Source organism: Saimiri boliviensis, chromosome X (genome assembly GCF_048565385.1).
Source record: "Saimiri boliviensis isolate mSaiBol1 chromosome X, mSaiBol1.pri, whole genome shotgun sequence".
Lineage (NCBI taxonomy): Eukaryota > Metazoa > Chordata > Mammalia > Primates > Cebidae > Saimiri > Saimiri boliviensis.
The window spans coordinates 123,262,533-123,279,695 of record NC_133470.1 but is presented as its reverse complement, the minus strand read 5'-3'; the positions used below and the strand labels follow the sequence as shown (position 1 = coordinate 123,279,695).

At 37.2% G+C, this 17,163-nt stretch overlaps 1 protein-coding gene and 1 non-coding gene across 5 annotated transcripts in view; both read right to left on the bottom strand.

Annotated features, from left to right (window-relative positions):
- DCX (doublecortin) overlaps window positions 1-5,919 on the bottom strand; it is a 112,371-nt gene extending 106,452 nt beyond the window's left edge. For 3 of the 4 annotated variants that reach the window (XM_003935847.4, XM_074391445.1, XM_010346350.3), the window contains exons 1-2: window positions 5,877-5,919; window positions 3,765-4,150 (exon numbers count right to left, since the gene is read on the bottom strand). In XM_003935847.4, coding sequence (XP_003935896.2) covers window positions 3,765-4,128 — 364 coding nt within the window. In that variant the 5' untranslated portion in view covers window positions 4,129-4,150; window positions 5,877-5,919. Of the gene's footprint in view, window positions 1-3,764; window positions 4,151-5,711; window positions 5,840-5,876 lie in introns of those variants that run through there. The other variant, XM_074391446.1, reaches the window with a different exon arrangement.
- A 9,110-nt stretch (window positions 5,920-15,029) lies between these two features.
- LOC120361936 (U6 spliceosomal RNA) lies at window positions 15,030-15,133 on the bottom strand. Its single transcript, XR_005577964.1, has one exon. It is a non-coding gene; the product is annotated as a U6 spliceosomal RNA (small nuclear RNA).
- Between the last annotated feature and the right edge of the window lie 2,030 nt (window positions 15,134-17,163).

Here is a 17,163-nt window from a genome sequence, read left to right as displayed (position 1 = left end):
CTGATCATTACAATCCCTTACTAACAGCATCATTTTCATGATCATTATTATTTCCATTATTGGTATTTTACATCATTAATAATAATAGTACCTGTACCTATAATTTTACCTTGTCAATGTGTTTCCGTATCTATTGTCTAAGTTTATCCTTACAACCACCCTAATGGATAGAAAAGGCAGGTGTTACTAGTCCCATTTTACAGATAAAAATATTACAAGAGATACACAAAATGTGGTGATCTACAAATACAATGACATCTTGTTCTTCAACAAAATAGAATGAAGTGCCAGTACATGGAATGACATAGATAAAATTTGAAAACATTATTCTAAGTAAAAGAAGCACAAAAGACCACATAATATTTGATTAAATTTATATGAAATGCCCAGAATAGACAAATCTGTGGAGACAGAAAGTAGATTAATAATTGTCTAGAGCTGGAGAGATTGGAGAAAACAATTCAGTGACAACTAATTGGAGTAGGGTTTCTTTTTGGGGAGATGAAAATGGTCCAAAATTATGTTATGATGATGGTTGCACCACTTGATAAATCTTACAAAAATCATTTTACACTTGAATGGGTGAATTTTGTCTTATGCAAACTATACCTTAATACAGTTGCTTGTTTTCTAGTTATTTTAAAACTAAATAACAGTCACATTAATAATAATAATTAATAATTAATAATAATGACAAACCTATGATCATGTAGCTAACTAGCTATAAAGTAGGATAACTCAGACAATAATAACTATCTTTTATTAAGCATTATTGTGTGCCTGGCAGAGTAACTTGCACTTTATAACCACTGTCTTATTTAATCCTCAAAGTCATTGTTCCCATTTTAGAGATGACGAACTGAGGCTCAGGGAATCTAGATGGTTAACTCAAGGTCTTACAGACTAACAGTGACAGATCCTGGATTTGAACCAAATCTGAGTCCAAAGACTTCTTTTTTCATTACATTCTGCTGCCTCTAAGACTAGAACACAATGACTCTGATTTTTCAAGCCAGGAAGTCTAACTGGAAGCAATGTATATGATATTTTGATCTTTTATTCAATCTCTTGCAAAGGTGAACAAAGTCAAAGGACTTCTGTTCTCCATTCCCTGATGGGCAGTTCTAAACTATAAAATATGAGATGAAAAGACACATTATTTTCACCCTCCTTATCCCAGTGCCCTTTCCCATTTGGTTCTGTGGCAGTACCGAAATTGATCACATTTCTTAACACTATTCTGGAGATAGCCCTGAATTTTCTTGACTGAACAGGGAGTACTCAGGACTGGAGGGCACTGAGGTCCACTGGGACTTGTAGTTGTAGATGACATGTGAACAAATGCAACTGAGCCCTATTCACACTTCGCATAGTCCAGGAATTCAACAAAAAGTACCACTGAACACAGGAGTGATAAATAAGAGGATTTCAATCTAGTAGGACTCAAAAGGAATCAAAGGAATAGAAAGCTGCAGTCTTTTCAAAATTACATTTATTGCTACCTGTGTCAAACAGATTATCACCAGCCCTCTTGTAATACACCAATACACACACAAACACACACACACACACACACACACACACACACACACATACATACATCTAGGGAGAAAAATCAATATGTAAAAAATGGATTTGGGGGAAAATTTTCTGCATAACACTTCTCTTACATGAGACGCAAGAATATTCTAATACTTGCTCTGAATGCAATGTTACTTGGTTCAGTATTCTTTACTAATGTCTATTGTGGTGTTTCGAATATCACAGTTCATAGAAATGAGGATATATTGGATGATACAGGGTGCTTTGTTTGTGAAAGTTGTTACAGAGAAATCCCTGAAATTTGGCTGAGATGTGGATTTTACAATGACAAAAGACAGACACCCTAACAATTACTCTGTTGGACAGCTCCCTCGTCCTAGCTACAAACCCTTGGAATTTGCCCTGAGTCTCCTTTATTCTAAGATACGCACTAAGATGGCCAGCCCTTTGATGGTCAGGAAGGACCTAGAATTAACCTCTGCCTGTCCACTGAGCACATGATGAAATAATCTAAGCTTCCTGGGCATTGCTTTTCAAGGTCAGCTATGTAGAAAAATCTCAGCTAAGTGCAGTGGCTCATGTCTAATTCCAGCACTTTGGGAGGCTGAGGCAGGCAGATCACCTGAGGTCGGGAATTCGAGAGCAACCTGACCAACATGGAGAAACCCCCATCTCTACTAAAAATGCAAAATTAGCCAGGTGTGGTGACACATGCCTGTAATCCCAGCTACTTGGGAGGCTGAGGCAGGAGAATCACTTGAACCCAGAAGGCGGAGGTAGTGGTGAGCTGAGATCATGCCATGGCACTTCAGCCTGGGCAACAAGAGCAAAACTCTGTCTCAAAAAAAAAAAAAAAAAAAAAAAAAAAAGAAAAGAAAAGGAAAAGGAAAATCTCAAACTTGAACCCTGAGACTCAGATGCAGCAACCATATGGACACTATCTCATGTAAGTAACTGGTCACAATCGCTTGGCCTGACTACTTGGCAACAGCAGCTATTTGAGAGAAGTAGGGTCTTGTACAAAGGACGCCCTCATTCTCCTTTGTCTAGGAACCCAAGAAACTTAGAAGCAGTGAAGCAGAGGCAGGTTGATCCCACGTCAAATCATTTAAGGTGCTATTTCTCCTTCTTTGTTGGTTATTTCATAATTTGGTTTCTCTAGAGATCTGCCTGCTTTAAACTCACCTTTGCTCAGGGAATGAAAGGAATGTGGAGAAAGGGCTTGATAATAGAGGAGGGGCTTGAGAAGGAACACATTCATTATCGCCACTCATTGAGGCCATTCATTAAAGCACCGATTTGGTTAAATTGATCACATGTGTTATATCCACCAACTTAAAAATAGAGAAGCATCTTCGGCATAATAGATTTGATAATATAGAATGTTAAATATATGACCCAAGATCTATTTTCTAAATGACCATAAAGAAGGCTCTATGGCTGGGTAAGTTCTGGTAAGAGCTGGGATTTTCTCTATTTTGAGGTGGGTACACAGGTTTTTGGGATTTTTGGCAATCTATTCAGAAAATTTAGTTGCCATTCAAAAATCTAGAGAGGATATAAGGGGATTTAGGTACAGTGAGTCAATTCCTATTCTAATAGGAATGGTCTTTATTAAAATACCAGACATACCTACAGCTTTCTTTGGTATTTCTCCCAATGACCTCAGCCTTAGGGACACACCCTAAAGTAGGCTTTTTAGAAGCAACAGCTGAGCAGCGACCACTTACCTAAAAGAATAATCCTCTGTGAATATGTCCAGGAAATCCTGCTCTTAGGGTGTGTATTTCCAATGAGTTGCAATTCACAAATAATTTCCCAGCAGTTCAAAGAAAATTTGGGCACAATATTTTCTCTGTTAACCCAACCAAATGTCCTTCCTTGTTATACCCTTAATGATTTCATGCTCTGCCTCAATAGCGCTACTCAAAGTTAATTATGAACAAGATCTAAAATAAATGCTACAATTAAGATTTTCCTTTTTATACCCTGGCAGATAAGCACAATGCTTGATCACCACCATTCACACTTCAACCTCCGCAGAGACTGAAGGGTGATTGCTAATGGCTCTGTTGATGTCTTTGGCATTAGAAATTTGAGCATTAATCAACCCAGTGTTTTGAAAAATACATTGCATAAATTTTTTCAAAGCAACTCAAGAATGTAACCATAACCAATAATGCCACCTCCCACCAAGGGCCACCACCCACTATTTAAATTACCTTCCTCCAGTTCATCCATGCTTCCGATCTTCCTGGATCCATCAATGGTGTAAATGTAACGCACTCCCTGAGGCAGGTTGATGTTGTCAGACAGAGATCGTGTCAGGTCAGCCAGCAAGGCGTCGAAGCTGCGAAAACGGTCAGAGGACACAGCGTACACAATCCCCTTGAAGTAGCGGTCCCCATTGCGGTAGAAACGTACCTTCTTGGCTTTCTTCTCATTACTCAGTGCCTGCAAGGTTCTGGTTCGGTAGAAGCTACAGTGGGCGCTGTGAGTGGGGCTAGGCAACCCATTCATCCGGGAGCCTCGCATGTTCCTGGATGTCTTATCTCTTTCGTCAAAGTGTCCAAAATCAAGTTCCATATTTTAGTGGAACCTCAGAGACCTGAGCGTTGGAGAAAGGGATGGGAGCGAAGAGAGGCAAAAACAAAAAGGGACGAGGAGAGGGAAAAAAGAAAGGAATTCAAATATTAGCCAGATCCAGATCTGCAATCTGCTGCTTGTGAAAAGAACTGGTTGAAAAAAGCCTGTGACCCATCTGCTGCTTGCCCCTGACCTGCAGGAATATTGATCTTAATAGAGAAGAAGGAGGGGCTGGGCGGGGGTGCTGGTGGTTGTGGGGGTTGGGAGTAAGAGATAGAGAGGGAGGCACTCTTGGCACTGTTCCAGACAGAAGAGAGGGGAAGATTTTGAAATAGCTGAAAATCCGGAGACTTACTGACAGTGGCTCCTATCAAATTGTAACTTCGGGCTAAATACATTAAAACTGGCATCTGTTTCCTCACACATGCCCACATGACTAACAGTTGTAAATGAATCCATAGCCTGACAAAATTCCCCTTGAAGAGAACAGAAGGAGCTAGCCAAGGTTAGCATCTCCAGCTTAGGAAGCAGTCTTGGCATTTCAGTACAATGACTATGAAGGGGAGTGTTTTCATTTTATTCCAAGTCTTCTTTCCTACTCTAATGTGTGCATCCCCTCCCCCCAGAACAAACTAAGATTCGCCTTTAAAGGGACAGCCTCCAGGGAACAGCCCGTGTCTTTGTGCTATTCATCAAACCCGTTCCCCACCAAGCTGGTGCAGCTATCCGACATTAGTAAGAAATAAACCGGGGGGGGGGGGGGAGGATTATAAAAATAAGTTATTTAACAAGTTATTAGCTCTGCCTTCCCCCGGTACCATTTGTTCACAAAATCCTTCCCCCGCCCCCGCCCACCACAGGTGCTCCATCTTCTCCCCACCGATGCAGCAACACCTCTTAATGGAATAATTTAATTGTTGAAAGATTCACAAATGAGTCTCCAAACAGCATATGGGACCTTTAGAAGGAAGCACACCTTTCATTGTTCGGGGTTCCTACCCTAATTGAAGGGACATTTTACCCTCAGAGCCGGCAATTCACCCCAAACTTGTATATTGCCCAGGTGCATTAGCTGAGGAAAAGATGATAATTTGTCAGGCTTTGCTTTTCTCCCTTCTGTTGAACCCCTCCCCCCAAAGAAACCCCAAACAATCAAAACATGAAACCCAATACAACTGAAGCCCCAAATGCTAGCAAACGTAGTGACATCCTAAGAGCCAAACTATTAACATGCATCTCACAGATGGGGATAAAAGGACTCACAAAGCAAGCAGGGCTCAGCTGCTACACATTGCCACATCAATGTATTTGCAAGGAACCAGGAGGACAGGAGATAAAGAAAGACTGATGCCTAATGGGTTTGCTAGGCTCGATTACCCCTTTTTTCCAATGTCACCATGACCTATGCTGAGCTCAGCATTGTCTCTGTCAGACAACCTGCAGTGGTAAGAGACCCCACCTCCTCAAGGCAAGTAGCAAACATTTCCCCAGGCATGCCAGTAATGCTTTGCTTTGCTTTAGGATCAGAGGTAGTATCATTCTAAATTAACATCACAGTGAAAACAAAGAAACATCAAACTCACTTTTCCAAAGGAAAATCCCAGGTAGAAGCTTAGGGAAAAAATCAGACAGAATAAGGCAGAAAAGGAGAAGAGACAGAGAGACAGAGAGAGCAGGCTTTGCCTTGTGCTTTTCCCGTTTGACATCTGTTACATTCTGCTTGAAAATCACTCAAAAGCCCCACTCACCGGTTTTCTGCTGGTTGGGTGGAGATGCTGAGAGAAAGAAAACCAATCTCTCTATGCCTTTGTTGTCTGAGCTCCAAGCAAGAAATTCCTGCCAGGGTGGATAGATGCCTTCTAGGTCCTAGTGCCTTGTCCAGCTTCTCCCCTGTAACTCAGGCTTAGTGAATCCCCCCAACCTCCTATGATTAATTACATGCTTTTAAAAAAATTCACAGGCTGCATTAACAGCTAGAAAGGTTTCATTTATAACCAACAGGAAATTGCAGGGTAGCAAAAAGATTGCACAGACAAAATCAGAATGCTCTAATGAGCAATGTGCTAGTCCTTTCTTTTAGAAAATTGGCAATTTCACTTGGCCAAAACCTTGGCCTAATCTGCTTGGGGGCTGGACTCTGACAGCAAATCCCGGCTTCCTAGAAATTGTAGCTCTCTTCCTTTCACCCACTTGAGAGGAAAAAAAAACAAAAAACAAAAAAACATCAAATCTGCAGATTCTTTAAGGCAGTTTAGCTCAAGTATCCAACAACTGGTTTTTTTTTGTTTGTTTTTATTGGTTTGTTGTTGTTGTTGTTGTTGTTGCTATGAAGTCAACAAAGTAGACTAAGAGGAAGTAGGATAGGAACAAGACAAGGGAAAATAAATCTAGAATATTATGAAAGATAGGATTGAAAAGGATACCCCAAACCTTTCAGCCTGGTATAAGACTTTGGCTAATAAAAGGTGAATGTAGCATTTACCTTTGAGAGTTTGAAAGTTCAAACCCAACCCAACTACCTTTCTATGTGAAGTAAATGTGATGGCTACAAAATGAATATTAACAGATTTCTCCTCAAACTGCTTATTTGTCATTAACTGGCTTCTTTATATAAAATGCATTACAAAAAACTCAAGAAAGCATCCAAGATGGACTAATTAGATCAGGCCCAATTATAAAACAAAAGAGAAAGGTGAGAGGTTAAATGGGGTAGGGGGAGGCTACTATCTTCACAATTTAGGCTTTGTGCACCAATATGTAGCAGCAGCCTTGAACTATCATGGTTCTACTTTTCTTTGGCTCCCAGGAAGCTCAGAGATAATAGCGTGCTCAGTAATTATTTTATATCTGATTCCTAGTATAATTAACCCTTCCTTTTATACAGAGCTGTTGATCTTTTATATTTAAGCATTTTCTCTGCATGTGTTTCATTGTAAGTTGCCTCCAAGTAGGATTAAAAATATGATTGTCTTTCTTCTGTGAAAGGTGTTGACTCAGCAAAGCCTGGAGCTGTCTGTTAGTTGGGTGGACAGCCTCAAACGTGCAACCTGCCTAGTTAAGTCCTCCCAATACCTTGCTGCTGATTTCTTGTTTACTATACAAGTACCTCAGGGAAATGCATGTGTCTGCCCTGTTTTCTTCCACGCGTTGTTGCCTTACCCTGTGGCAATCTCATGAAAAACCAACATTATTCACATTAGAGGCAGAAAAATTAAGGAATAAAAACAGGGAAATATGGAAATTCTAACAAGGCTAATGTTTTAAAACCTCTTCAGTAAATATGTAGCAATTAATTTTGCATCAGAACTCAAAATCATTTTATTTCTGGTGAAGATACAACAGTGTATGGGTTAATAAAACTTAAACACGAAGCATTTGGAATGTATTTTAGAGGAAATTTCCTCATAATATATAGGCTTTACAATGCTACCATGGAAGCTGCAAAATATCTTTATGAGACAGCCTAGGATAAATGACTTTGTTTGCTTCATGTATCCTAGAGAGCAGAGGGATAAGCAGAATCAATATTTCCTTGTTTGAGGTATGTGGGCATTAATAGATGTTCCTTAAAACAGAAAAAAAAAACCCTGTGGTCAAAAATGTTTGAAAAGTTATGCACTAAACAAAGGTAATTTTGTTTATCATAAAACTTGTCAGGGCCCTTAATACAAACTATAATGTGTGTCTCAAAAAGAAAAAAAAATTGGAATACAGGGCTTCCACTTATTTTTTTGAAGCTCAGAACCTTTTGGTCACCACAGAACATGGACCAATGTTCTGTGGGGATAAAAAAACTTTTTCAAAAGCTGGACTAGATCATCTCACAAAGGTATTTCTTCTCAAAGAACTCTCAGCTCCTCACCAAGACCCTCTTTCTCACTTCTTCAGAGTAAACAAGCTACTGGCAAAAGAGAAAGTTTCAGATGTGAAAAAAAGTACACCTTTAAATATGGAAGTCAACTTTGAAGGTAAAGGGAGTTATGGTTGAGGGCTAAATGGAGTGAAGTGATTTAAGAAAAAGAATAGCAACTCCATATCAAAAACGTAGCAATAAGACCTTTTGATTACTTACCATGTGCTCTGTAACACAGGCAGGACAGTGTAGGAAACATCCATCACTGCCCCTGAGGGGCTTGATGACTCATTGAGGAAACGACTATACATCTTGCAAAAATCATAAAGGAGGGCTTAGATCTTTCTTGACATGCTGCAATCTGGATTAATCAAACTGAGCTTGAAGAGCAGGGTCAAGAAACTGCTCATCCATCTCTCTCTCTCTCTCTCTCTCTCTCTCTCTCTCTCTCACACACACACACACACACACACACACACACCACCAAAAAATTATCAGTTTATGTTACCAATCAGAAGCACAGAGAGTAGGATCTAGGTGGGACAGAGTAAGCAAACAGGAAGTGAGGTTGGAACATAGTACAAGATTGTTTATGCATAGGACCTTTACTGAGAAAATTGTAAAACTATTGAAAAACATAACAGAGGCTGTGAATAAATGCAAAGTCAGACCAGGCTCATGGATACAAGATGCAATGCTGCAAGGTATCAATCCTCCCCAAAGTAATTTATACATAGATTCCAATAACAGCCCCAACAGGAATTTTTGTGAAATTCAAAAAAATTACTTCAAAATTTTTGTGGAAGAATATAAAACTCTAAGTGTAGCCAAGAACATTGCCCTACGAAAATTCGTTATGAAGCTGTAGTAATTAAGATAGTGTGGTGTTTACCTGGAGGACAAAGATTAATTAAACAAAACAGATACCAGCATAAACAGGAACTTGCTGTATCATAAGATAGTGGTAAAACCATGGGCTCTGGAACCAGACCACCTAGGTTCAAATTCTGATTCTACTAATTATTAGCTGGGGACCTTGGGTGAGGTACTTAACCTTCCTGTGCTTCGTTTCACCCATCTGTCACACGAAGATGATAATAACAGTAGGACTTTCAGTTGTTATGAGGAGTAAATGAGCAAATATATATATATATATATATATATATATATATATATATATATAGTTTTTAGAACAGACCCTGGCACATACTATGTATAAGTATTAACTTTTATTATCCCCCGAATATTAATATGCCAACTCCCTCACTTCTTCCACATCTTCACCCAAAGGTGGACTTCTCAACAAGACCAACCTAGACTACCTGATTTACAGTTACAACCTTCCCTCTTAACCCAGCACTTCAAATTTTGTTACTCTCTTTATTTTTTCCGTAATATTTATCATCTCCAACATACAATAGAATATACTTATTAATTACATACTTCCTCAATGTATAATATAAGCTTCAAGAGGGTAGGAATGTTCTAGGAGCTTTAATGACATATAATTCACATTAGCAATAGGACTACTTTTGTCTATATTTTTAATGCTGCATTTTAAGTGCCTAGAACAATATCTAACACACAATATGTTTGGGTATTTGTTGAATTGTATAAAGTAAGAAAAGCATAGAGTATTCAATAGATGGTATGAAGATAATTTCATATGGAAAAGAATTAATTAGCTACTCCCATTATACTATACATAAAAATAAACTCCAGATGTTTTAAAGACCTGAATAAAGAACAAAACTTTAAAATTATTAGAATGAAGCATAAAAGATTTCCTTTAAATCCTTATGGTAGAAAATAATTTCTTAAGACACATAAAGCAGAGGTCTTATGGGAAAATATGGATAAATTTGATTTCATAAAAATTTACAACTTCTAAAGGCAAAAGACAGCATTTAAACATTAAAAAATAAATAATAGACTGAGAAAAGATATTTGAAACTTAACTGACAAAACATTAGTGTCCTGATATCTATATATATCATATAGATATTGATATAGTTTGGATATTTGTCTCTGCCAAGTCTCATGTTGAATTGTAGTCCCCAATGCTGGACCTGGTGGGAGGTATTTGGATCATGGGGGTGGATCCCTCATGGCTTGGTGCTGCCTTCCTGATAGTAAGTTCTCCTGAGATCTAGTCTGGTCATTTAATAGTGTATGGCACCTCCCCTCCAACACATTCATGTATATGTGTTCTCTCTCTCTCTCTCTCTCTCTCTCTCTCTCTCTCTCTCTTTCTCTCTCTCTCTCTCATTCTAGCTTTCACCATGTGAAGTGCCTGCTCCCACTTTGCCTTTTGTCATAATGATAAGCTTCCTGGGACCTCCCCAGAAGCTAAAGTTGGAGATATGCTTCCTGTGCAGCCTACAAAACCATGAGCTAATTAAACCTTTTTTTTTTTTTTTTTTTTTTTTTTTTTTTTTATAAATTACCCAGTCTTGGGTATTTATTTATGGAAATGCAAGAATGGCTGAATACAGAAAATATATATGTAAAGTTATATGTATCTCATATATATATATATATATATATATATATATATATATATATATAATGCACTATGAGCAGTAGCCCAAACAACTTCTTATGAAGTCATCCTAGCTATCATCCTCCTTTCAGTCCTATTGAGAAGTGATTCACTGAACTCAGATCACATAGGACTTTAATAGTTGAACAAACAAATCCTTAATAGTGGTTACACCATTAGGATGTCCTGATCCAACACTGAGGATATGTTTACCTCACCAAATAAACACAGCTCTTAGAACCTCATATGCAGTTACCAATCTGACATTTTCTCTATCCCAATAACCATAAAACAGAACACAAGTTACTTTCATCTGTTTACCCTTACTATATATCCTCAGTATACCCTCTGACATCAGTATATGCTTATGGTCTTATTTCAGAAGTTCACCCACTTTCTCGGTCTTTAGCTTAATCTAGGCACCTTGTTGATCACACTATCCTAATAGACATAATACTGCTAGAACCTGGAGGGTTAATGTTACCTCTGACACTTGGGCTTTATGACTCAACAGATCCAGTGGTGCTCAAAAATATCTATAGCAGCTCAGGTTGTTGTATAGAGATGGTAGCAAGCCCTAATAGGAGACTCATTTGTATAAACCTCTCCTCATTCCTCAAAGGTTTTGAAGAAAAGCCTCTTGTATTGTAAAGTAGCTTTCGATTTTCTTGTGTGTTATGGGTAAGAATTTAATGCCTGACCATGGGAAACAAAATGACCCTAGAACCCAAGCTTCCCATCATATATGGGTCTTATTTGATCTGCCAAGACATAAAGTTGAGCATGCACAGCAGCATTTCCTCTTCAAATAGAACTGATATATAAGATCAGGACTAAGCATGTCCTAAAATTTTTTGAGAAAGTAGATATTTCATCTGTAGATGTCCTTGCCCAGCTACATCAGAGCTTGGTCGCTACGGCTGATGAATAAAATGGCCATGATGGTAAGGGTGTAAGATACATATAGCTGAATAACATGAGGTTCCTCTTAACAAAAAACTAGTTTAGCTATAGCCACTGCTGAGTGCCCAGTCTGCCTCTAGTAGACACCACTGCTGAGCTGCTAATTTGGAACCATAACCCAGTATAACCATATGCCGATCTGGTAACAGTATAATTACAGCTATCATTTGGGAGGCAGATATTTGCCCTCAATGGAATAGACAACTATTTTTTATACATGCTCACATTGCCTATTCACAAGTACCACCATCCGTGGATTTACTGAATATCTTATTCATCATCACAGTATCTTTGCAACATGCATTCTAATTAAATAATTCATTTATTAGCCAAAAAACAAAAAGAGAGACAATAGTCTCATATTCATGGGTTGCACAGATCTTACCATGGATGCCATCAGTCAGAAGCAGCTAGCCTTATTGAATGGTGCATTACTTAACACTGAATCAGTTACAGTCTTAACTAGGAGGCTACACATTGTGAAGCTGAAATACTGTTCTATGGATATAGTTGTGCTCTGAACTGGCTACCAATTTCTCTCTTATAGCCAGGCTATCAAATAGTGGAAATAGAGATGGCATCAATCATTATTACACCTAATGACCCACTCACAAAAAGTTGCTTCACTCCCTGCAACCTTGAACTTGGTGTGGTTATAATTTTTAATTCCAAATGTAATAGTATTTCCACCACATGACAGTTACAGCAATCCAGTACAGGCAAACTATCAAAGGCTCAGTTTTTCTTGAAATAAAAATTGTGATTACGCTATAGGGTAAATAAACAAACAAACAAAAAACCCAAACAGGCAAGCAAAACAAAAACAAAAATCCCTAATGAATATGGAATATGTAGTGGAGAAAGAAAGTTATAAATGCCACTACAGCCATATGAACAAATTAACTCAAAATGAATCAAAGACCTAAATGTAAGAACTAAAAACTAAAATTCTTAAAAGAAAACATGGGTGTAAATCTTTGTGACTGACTTTGGGTTAGGCAATGGTATTTTTAGATATAATACCTAAAGCACAAACAATTAAAGAAAATATATTGGATTTTATCAAAATTTAAAGCTTTTGAGCATCAAAGGACACCATGAATACAGGAAAAAGACAGCATTCATAATAGAAGAAAATATTGGCAAATCATATATTTAATAAAGGACTTATATCCAGAATGTATAAAGAGCTCTTACAACTCAACAATAAAAAGACAACCCAATTTGAAAATGGGCAAATGATTTGAATAGATATTTCTCTAAAGAAGATATAGAGGTGCCTATTAAGCACATGAAAAGACATTCAATTCCATTAACCATCAGGGTAATGCAAATCAAAACCAGTGAGACATTATTTCATAGCTGCCAGGATGACTAATTTAAAAAAAAATACAGACAACAGCAAGCATTGATGGGGATGTGCAGAAATTGAACCCTCCTTACTGGTGAGAATATAAATTAACACAGCCACTTTGGAAACTGATTTGGCAGTTTCTCAAAAGGTTAAACACAGAGTTACAACATAACTCAGTAATTCTACACTTAATTCTGCATAATCAAGAGAAACGCAAACATATGTCCACATAAAAACTTGTATTTAGATGTTCATAGCAGTGTTATGCATAGTAGCCAAAAAATGGAAACACCTGTCCATCAACTGATGAACAGATAAACAAATTATGGTATATCCACACAATGGAATATTACTTAGCCATAAAAAGGAATAAACTACTGATATATATTACAACACGGATGAGCCTTGAAAACATTATGCTAAGTGAAGGAAGCCAGGCACAGAAGGCCACATGTTAAATGACTCTATTTATATGAAATGTCTAAAACAGGCAAATCTATAGAGACAGAAAGTACATTAGTGGTTGTCTTGAACTGGGAGTAGGAAGAAAGAAGTGACTGGGCTTCTCGGGGGTCGTTGAAATGTTCTGCAATTATATAGTAGTTAGTGATGGCTGCACAACCTTGGAAAATAGACTCAAACTAAATTGCGCATTTTAAAGGAGTGAATTGTATGGTATGTGAATTATATCTCAATAAAAAACTATTCATAAAAATTTATACACAAACTTTTAGGGCAACTCTGTTCATAATCTGAAAAAAAAAAACACCTAATTATTCTTCAACAGCTCAAATAAATGTATAAACACTCTGAGCTACATCCATACAATAGAATACTACCTAGCAATAACATCAATGAACTACTGTTAAACACAACTTTGATAACTTTCAAAATTTCTTATGCTAAGTAAAAGACGTCAGCCTCAACAGACTGCATAGTGTAGGATTCCATTAATATGGCATTCTAGAAAGACAAACAATAGTGATAAAGAACATAGCACTGTGTGCCAGAGGTTAGGTGTGGGGGGAAGGTGTGACTACAAAAGGATAGCACAAGGAGGTTTTAGGGTTACAGAAGGGTATTTGATTCTAATTGTGGTCAAAACAAATTCTAATCATGCTGGTAACACAAATCTATACATATATTTAAATTCATACAACTATACACCAAAAAGTCAATTTTATTGTATGTTAATTTAAAATGAAATGTTCAAATATGGCAAATTTTTATGATTGGGTAAACTCAATGGTAGGTATATGGGTGGTCCATCTAGTTTTCTCTGCACATTTTTAACTTTTTATTTTTAAATAATTCTATATTTACAAAAAGTGGAAAAATAGTACAGAAGCCCATGCACCCTTCACCCGATTTCCTCCAATGGTTGTGAATTAGGCAACTGTAGTACAATATCAAAATCAGGAATTTGACATTGTTAAAATATATATATAATTTTAATACATTAAGTGGAGCTGCCACCACAATCAAAATATAGAACTATATCAACACCACAAGGATTGATATTGCTACCTCTTATTAGTCACACCCAATACTCCATCCCTTCAGTATTCCTAACCCCTGGCAACCACTAATCTGTTTTCCATCTCTGTAACTTTATCATTTTAAGAAAGCTATGTAAATGAAATTGTATGACATGTAACCTCTTGAGATTAACTTTTTTTCACTCAGCATGTTCTTGACACAAATCCCAGTTGTTACATGTATCATAAATGTACATACTTTTATTGTTGAATAGCATTTCAGCAATAAAGGATATGCCACTGTTTGTTTACACATTCACCAACTGAGGGACATTTTGGTTGTTTTCAGTTTTGGTCTACTACAAACAAAGCTATGTAAACAGTAGTATACAAGTTTCTGTGCAACCATCAGTCCTATTTCTCTGGAAATGAAAGGCCTAAGATTGCAATTACTGGGTCATAGGGTAATTGCAATACGTAGTTTTTAGGAAACTGCCAACCTGTTTTCCAGAGTGGCTGTGAGATTTTACATTCCCACCAACAATGTATGAGATTCAGTTTCTATGCATCCTCCTTAGTATCATCTGCCATTTTTTTTCTTTAGCGATTCTAATAAATGTGTAGTAATATTTTTTGTGGACTGTTTGCATTTTCCTAATGTCTTATGATACTGAACATATTTTCATGTGCTTATTTGTTAATTATATATTTTATTTGGTGAGATGACTCTGTGCTTTTTACCTATTTTCTTGTGCAGAGGCCGTGCTAATCTTGTCTGTGTCATTCCAATTTTAGTGTCTGTGCTGCTGAAGCAAGTAGACCTTTTACCCATTTTGTAATGGGATTGTTTATTTTTTCTAATTTTGAGTTTTGAGAATTCACTATATATTCTTCATATGAGTCCTTTGTCAGATATGTTGTTTGTAAACATAGCTTATTTTTTCATCCTCTTCACATGGTCTTTCACATAATTAAAGTTGTTAATTTATTCATTTTTTCCTTTATGGATTGTGCTTTTGTTGTTATGCCTAAGAACCTTTCATGAAGTCTAGGTCCTAAAGTTTTCTCTTATATTCTAACATTTTCATAAATGTATGTTTCAACTAACTTCAATGATCCATTTTGAGTGAATTTTTGTATAATGTGTGACGTTTAGGTTGTGGTTCATATTTTTGCCTATAGGTTTTGTTTATATGTCACTTTTTGTTCATATTTTTGTTCATTTTTTTGTTCACATGTCATTTTTTTGTTCATATGTCTCACTCTAGTGCCATTTGTTAGAAAGAATATCTTTCTCCCATTGAGTTACTTTTGCACGTTTGTCAAAAACAGTTTGATATATTGGTGTGAGTCTATTTCTGAGTTCTCTATGCTATTCCATGGATTTATGTATTTGTACCTGCTTCTATAGCGAAGTCTTGATTACTGTCTCTACATAACAGTTCTTGAAATTGGGTATACTGATTCCTCCCATTTTATTCTGATTTTTAAGAATTGTGTTTTTGACTTTCCATACAAATTTTCTAATAATCTTGTCTATATCTATAAAAAATCTTGCTGGTATTTTTAATAGAAATTGTGTTAAACCTATATAGCAATTTGGGGATAATTAACTGTATTGAATCTTCTAATCCATATACAATATATGCCTCATCTTTCATTTATGTTTGATTTCTTTCCTTAGTTTTTTTGTAATTTTCACCATACATGTCCTATACATGTTTTGTTAGACTTTCACTTAATATCTTTCTTTTTTTAATGGTACTTTAAGTTCTGGGGTACATGTGCAGATCCTGCAGGATTGTCACATAGTACACCTATGCCATGGTGGTTTGCTGTCTCCATCCCCCCCTCATCACCGACATCAGGCATTTCTCCCAGTGTTATCCCTCCCCGTACTCCTCACCCCCAAGTGTCCCTAGACTCCTACCCCCCAATAGATCTCAGTGTGTGACGTTCCCCTCCCCATGCCCATGTGTTCTCATTGTTCAGCACCTGCCTATGAGTGACAACATGTGGTGTTTGGTTTTCTCTTATTGTGTCAGTTTGCTGAGAATGATGGTTTCCAGATTCATCCACATCCCTACAAAGGACATGAACTCATCCTTTTTTATGGCTGCATAGTATTCCATGGTGTTAATCTGACACATTTTCTTTGTCCAGTCTATCGTTGATGGGCATTTGGGTTGGTTCCAGGTCCTTGCTATTGTAAACGGTGCCACAATGAACATATGTGTGCATGTGTCTTTATAAAGAATGTTTTATAATCCTTTGGGTATATACCCAGTAATGGGGTTGCTGGATCAAATGGAATTTCTATTTCTAGATCCTTGAGGAATCGCCACACTGTCTTCCACAATGGTTGAACTTATTTACACTCTACCTAAACGGTATAACAGTGTTCCTATTTCTCCACATCCTCTCCAGCATCTGTTGTCTCCAGATTTTTAATGATCACCATTCTAACTAGCATGAAATGGTATCTCAATGTGGTTTTGATTTGCATTTCTCTAATGACCAGTGATGATGAGCATTTTTTTTCGTATGTTTGTTGGCCTCACAAATGTCTTCTTTTGAAAAGTGTCTCTTCATATCTTTTGCCCACTTTTGAATGGGTTTGTTTGTTTTTTCTTCTTGTAAATATGCTGTAGTTCTTTGTAGATTCTGGATATTAGCCCTTTGTCAGATGGGTAGATTGAAAACATTTTTTTCCCATTCTGTTGGTTGCTGGTTCACTCTAATGACTGTTTCTTTTGCTGTGCAGAAGCTGTGGAGTTTGATTAGGTCCCATTTGTCTATTTTGGCTTTTGTTGCCATTGCTTTGGGTGTTTTACTCATGAAGTCC